A 5,670-nucleotide genomic window follows, 5' to 3' on the forward strand; every position below is an offset into this window, starting at 1 on the left:
CTGTATATACCCTGAAACTATCAGGGGTGGAAGAAAAAAGTCGATTCACATATATGTGACAGTTCAAAGACTAGAAGCGAAAGTGCCAACACTAGTCTGAATCTGAGCGCAAACACGTCGTGATGACGTTTTCCGTATGCTAATTAGCACGTCAAGAATCGATTCTGAATCATACCGTGACTCTAAAGAAACACGATCTCCATGACCTCCTCAGATAAGCCATTGTGTTTATTCAGGAAATTACATGGATGCCTGACACTTCACAAACTGATAAATTCTTAAAGAAAAACATGCAGGAAATATTCATAATGTACAAAACACTTTATTGTCCATGAGATGTGCACACAGCACTTAAAAATAGTTTATACAAAAATGTTGGCTAATCTCTTGAAGACCTTTTGAAACCGACCGGTTATGGTCTTACGGAATAAAATATTTCTAAACAGGGGCCATAAAGATACCCAAGTCTATGGAGATATGACATGACTAAAGTAGCTTTCTTGAATTTGATTAAATGAAAGTCTAATTAGTTTGGCCTTAGCTAATCGCTGGTGTTCAGAAACTAAAATGATTTTTGATGTCCTTGATCTGCTTCATCATGCCAGCGATGTGTTCTCCCCTGCAGAAAGGACGAAAGTATTTCAGGGTCAGCAACCCAATATTCACATATTGACGCTCAACTATAATTTTCAATGGTGGTCGCTATACTTACTGATCTTTGAGAATCCCCTGGACACACTTTCTCTGGTGGGCGTTGAGTGTGAGGTTGGAGCGAGCAGGAGAAGCTCCGGTGCTCATCTGCTTGTTCTGGTATTCCATTTTCATGTTGACCTGATTATACATTCGCTAAGTTTTAAGAGCAATCTCTATTGCCAGCACTACAAGTGAATGTAAATTGTGAGCAGGTGTAAATATCAGACTCCGTTGGATGTTGGTGGAGGCAAACCTGTTTAATTCCGTTGTCTAGGTGACGGATTTGATCGTGAATGGTTTGGAGTTCCTTCCTCATGTCCTTCTCGCTGTCTGACAGCACAGGAAGTTGACTGCGCAGACTTCCTAAAACCTGTTTTACTCTACACAAACAAAATTGAACAGAGACTTTATTATTGTGACGTGAATTTACTGCCACCTATGCAAAGTTTTTTTGTACATGACATTACGGCACCCAACACTATTTCAATTCAACTAAATATGACATAATGAACCTGTTCATTATAGCTTCCTGGCGGTACTTGGCATCTTCGCATTTGTCTGCAAGTCGCTCTGCAGTCTCCCGCAGACTTTTCCTACAACACACACACACACAGATCTTTAGCAAAGTATGAATTCTGCTCCAAACTATAACATGACATGGAACACCTAATAAATAGTGAATGTATTGTATCTATGCATGTGAATGTGAGAAATATCAAGCAGGCAGTGATGTGGTCACCTCTCCTCGCTATAAAGAGCCAGATCATCCAACTGTTTCTTCTTCTGTCCGTTCAAGAGCTTCACCCTGAAAGACAGCGATGTTATTCCACACAACAGCGATATTTCCATGGACTAGGACCTTACAAAGTACTTCCAAAAATACTATCAAAATTATATCAAAATGTTGCAAAAAATTTACCATGTCCAAAAGATTACAGTGCAATGTATGAGTTGACCAATATACTGCACATGTGTCCTTTGGTGTGAGAGATTATTTTTATTTTACTTTATTTAAATATATCATTTAAAATAGCATAAGAGAGATTTATCCTAATTTTAATATGTCTAAAGTTTTGCTATCACACCTGTATATTTTTCAACAACATATATTTATGTATTCATTAAGATGCTTACATAAATCATTATTAATTATATAGCCAAAGTAAATTATCTTAAAATGACATTTCTTTTTCAAATTATCATCAACAGGCAAATTAAACCAACGGGTGTAAATAAAAGCTAATTTTTTATCTACATATCGCTGCGGTCCTTTTATCCTACGTGATGTGCTTGTTAACTTTGACGACACAGTTTTTAATCATTTAAAGAGTATTGTTGTTTCCAATCACTGAAAAAGCAAATTTGGAAATCCGAGGTTCCATAAGGACAGCTATGATATCGAAATAAATACTTACAGTCAAGATTAGCGGAGTTTAAAAACAATGCCTTAACATGCAGGACCTTTTCAGATGCCCTTATGCTACTTTATACAGTACCTTCTCTGCACCTCCTCATGTGCCAGGCCCAGTTTTAGGATGTATTCCTCTCTGAACACTTGTGTGGCTCTGCTCAACAGCTGCAGACACTCTGGAGGAGGGGGTGAAGAGTCCTTATCCCCAGCTCTAAAACAAACACATGCACACTTATCACTGCAGAACTTAATAAGAAAATGTCTATCTTATTAACATAAAAATTATATAATGCATCTATAGAATAAACCAAGAATCAACAATGTCTTACCTCAGCACTAAAGGGTTGGTTGAATTACGCGCCAAGATGTTGCGAATATGCTGCTCAAAGGAGTCTTCGGCCAATCCACGTAGAGGAGAGCTGCCTGACCCCACCCCCGGATGAGAACACAGCAAAGGAGGAGAGGGGGGACGAATAGAACTTCTACACAGATGTATATTTGAGAACACTATCAGTAATGATGATGATTTAAGTAAGTGTAAATTCAATGGCTTTTAAAACTAAAAACTTTTCAGAACATACAGCAGAGGGAGTAAAAGACACTCGTAGTTATTCATGACACACATCATGGTGGCCCCTAGGGACAGATCCGACACGATCCAAAACCCACGGATAGGAGCCGGTGAACTGAAGTAGAAAGATTATCAAAACGTTTATTCTGGTAAAATAATTTGTCCCATAGATTTGACTAAAAATGCACTAAGGGACATGTCAAAATAAGCTGCTTGATCCAGAACTACAGTCCAATGTAGTTCTACAATGTAGGGTACAATGTTTCCCTACCTGTAAGCGAGAGGTTTAGTGCACAGGATATTCTCCACTATGCAGCGCTGTTCTGCTGCCAGCTCCTGCAGACTGTCTTTATCCTCCTCGTCTGTCCAGAAAACACAATGAAGATCAATCGATGAGGCCAATGATGTTTTTAAGGTTTCGATGGGAGCATGTAAACTTACCAGACTCTAGAAACATCTGCAGTTTTTTGAACCAGGTGAGTCCAACACTGTGCACGCCGGCTTCATGGGTGCAGTGGTACCTGTGCTGGCACAGAGGATCTGTAACATACATTGTTTTTTTTTAAATCCGTGTTCACAAATGATATTATGTATCCAAATCATTACACAAGATTATTAAAAAAATTGAACATCCCAGTCAGTAGCAAAAATATACATACAGACTTCCCCATCTCAAGGGCACTTGACTGCCTCACCTCGGTGCAATCTGATTGGACAGGTGAAGTCTGACTCTGGCGGCTCCTCCTCTTCCTCCCCAGCAGCGGCCAGTTTGAGCGTCAGCTCCAGCTCCACACACTCAAACACATAGAGGGATGGGACTGTTTCTGAGCCTCTGGACCACCTCTCTACAGCCTGTGCACACAGAATAACAATCAGTTTTACCAACAACATTTTATTTACACCACAATAAGATAAAACACTTTATCATGAGACCCATAAACAGAATTTAGACTTACACGGCCCTCCTCATCATCCTCAGCTTCCAGCACCACACAGTGGTACAGCGTTCCTGTTTCAGTGGCAATAACCAGGATGTTTGGCACACAGGGCAGGCAGAGAACAGCACACGCGTAATAGCCGTAGTTATCTTCTGCCACTGGGTACATGGATAAAGGGCCCAGCGGCTTCCCCAGATTACTGACACATGGAGAAAATAACAACAATGAACTTTAATGCAAAAAAGCTAATATTCCAAATATATGCTTCTATGAGCAAAAAATGTCATATTTTCAATTTGAGTGAGTTCCTATAAAGTATCATGAGAGTCATCATATGCACTTTCTGAAATTAGATTCTGTTACCCGTGTGTGAGAGAGATATAGCTTAGATACGTCTCTCCATTTCCGTACAAAATGTAGAGTGGGTAAACCAACAGGTCTTGCTTCATGTGCAGATGACGTGGAGAATCAGCCAGCGGTCCAAAGTCAAATGCTACAGCAGTTTCACCCAGAGATGCTGCATAAGAACGCCTGCATGGGAGAGATCGCGTCCAACATCATCAACAATGAAGAATTTTAGACTGTAGACCACTTACATTTACATGTAGCATACAAGTAAACTTAAAAATGAGCTTTTACATTATGCATTTTGCAGATGCAGATACTGAAAAGTATCAGGGCACTCAAAATTTACAGTGGTACAATGTCACAGTTTAGATTGACTGGATGATTTACAGATTCCTTTTCAACAGACTCCCAAGGCTGTTTTTGTTTAAGGTATTGATTTTCAATCTATATTTTATTATCGATCCAAACCTTGGATGCATAAAAACCAAAGGCTTACAATCTTACCCTCTTGTATGGATACTGCTGTCCTCATCTAACTGAGAAACATGCAAAACTTTTGCAGGGGACTGTGGCTCCCTAAGATTATAAAACCTGTGAGCAAAAAAAAAGCAAGTTTCATAAACACACTAAGTCTATTCTTCACAGACAATATCTTCAAAGGTACTTCCAGACATGTTCAGGTACCTACCTGACTGTGTTGTCTGAGGTCAGCAAAACTAGATGAGGCTCCTCAGTTTCACTGGGATACCAAGCGGCCTGTCGGAGCGTCACAGAGGCGGCACTGGTAAAGAACCTTTCAGCCACAGGAATTGTCCTGTAAAAAAAAAATACAACAAAATAAATGTAAAGGCATCAGGGGTCTGAGCACTGCTAGCCATGACTGACACTTTTATACAATGTCAACATTTGTCAAAGTTAAACCTGACAAAGCAATCATAAAACCAGATTAAGCTGTTATAAGACAGGTCTGCACTTACTTGCAGTTGATCTCCAAGCGTCCCCCCTCAAACTCTGACTTTTTGCCCCAGCGCTGTGGCAACTCCAGTACAGTCGCTCCACGCTGGCCAATGAGAGCCACATGATACTGCGTGGGACTGATCAACACCTGACACACTTCAAACAACGGCGGATTGATGCAAAGCAGAGTCTGTGGAGTTTGACATCACATTAGTTGCCATTCAGAAACTTGAAGTAGCAATGATATCCTAAATCGAGTTATCAAATAAAACGACAATTCAAAGCAGACAAGAATGAGAAGTATGTGTTAAAGCAGTTGATATGAAAGTATTTATACACACTGACCTGATATCTGGACGTATTTATATCTAACTCGGTGTTCAGATGTCGCAGGTTTGTGGTGTAAAACACACTCTTAACACTATCCCAAATAAACAGATCACTATTCAGACAGAACGAAAGATTCTTGTCTATTCTTTTGCTAGTGCCTTGAGGCTCTAAATAAAGCCTCTCTTGTAATCCCTTGAAGATATCATGCTTTTTAAGCGCGTCTCTCCATCGCTCTCCCGCAGGCGACGCCATGTTTTTTTGTATTGTCGCTGGTTGATGACGTCAAAGGGGTCGCCTTTTCTGTTGAAATCTGGGATTGGTAGTTCAGAAGCGGTTTAGCGTTACCTTGGTTTTAGAGAATTTGTCGCAAAAGGCTTTAATGCAATTATTTCGGGAGCCACTTCCCTGTTATTCTGTTATTT

At 40.1% G+C, this 5,670-nt stretch overlaps 1 protein-coding gene across 1 annotated transcript; it reads right to left on the minus strand.

Annotated features, from left to right (window-relative positions):
* Nucleotides 1-210: 210 nt before the first annotated feature.
* nup88 (nucleoporin 88) lies at nucleotides 211-5,501 on the minus strand. The gene is made up of 17 exons (XM_056745495.1): nucleotides 5,264-5,501; nucleotides 4,939-5,108; nucleotides 4,650-4,775; nucleotides 4,466-4,552; nucleotides 3,977-4,144; nucleotides 3,632-3,812; nucleotides 3,371-3,527; nucleotides 3,117-3,215; nucleotides 2,947-3,037; nucleotides 2,686-2,790; nucleotides 2,434-2,586; nucleotides 2,190-2,315; nucleotides 1,433-1,498; nucleotides 1,206-1,286; nucleotides 947-1,073; nucleotides 713-831; nucleotides 211-619 (listed from the first exon to the last, which is right to left on the minus strand). Exons 1-17 carry the CDS (start codon nucleotides 5,498-5,500, stop codon nucleotides 556-558), a joined length of 2,157 nt encoding a protein of 718 aa, XP_056601473.1. The 5' UTR covers nucleotide 5,501; the 3' UTR covers nucleotides 211-555.
* Nucleotides 5,502-5,670: the final 169 nt, after the last annotated feature.

Source organism: Triplophysa dalaica, chromosome 4 (genome assembly GCF_015846415.1).
Source record: "Triplophysa dalaica isolate WHDGS20190420 chromosome 4, ASM1584641v1, whole genome shotgun sequence".
NCBI classification, from domain to species: domain Eukaryota; kingdom Metazoa; phylum Chordata; class Actinopteri; order Cypriniformes; family Nemacheilidae; genus Triplophysa; species Triplophysa dalaica.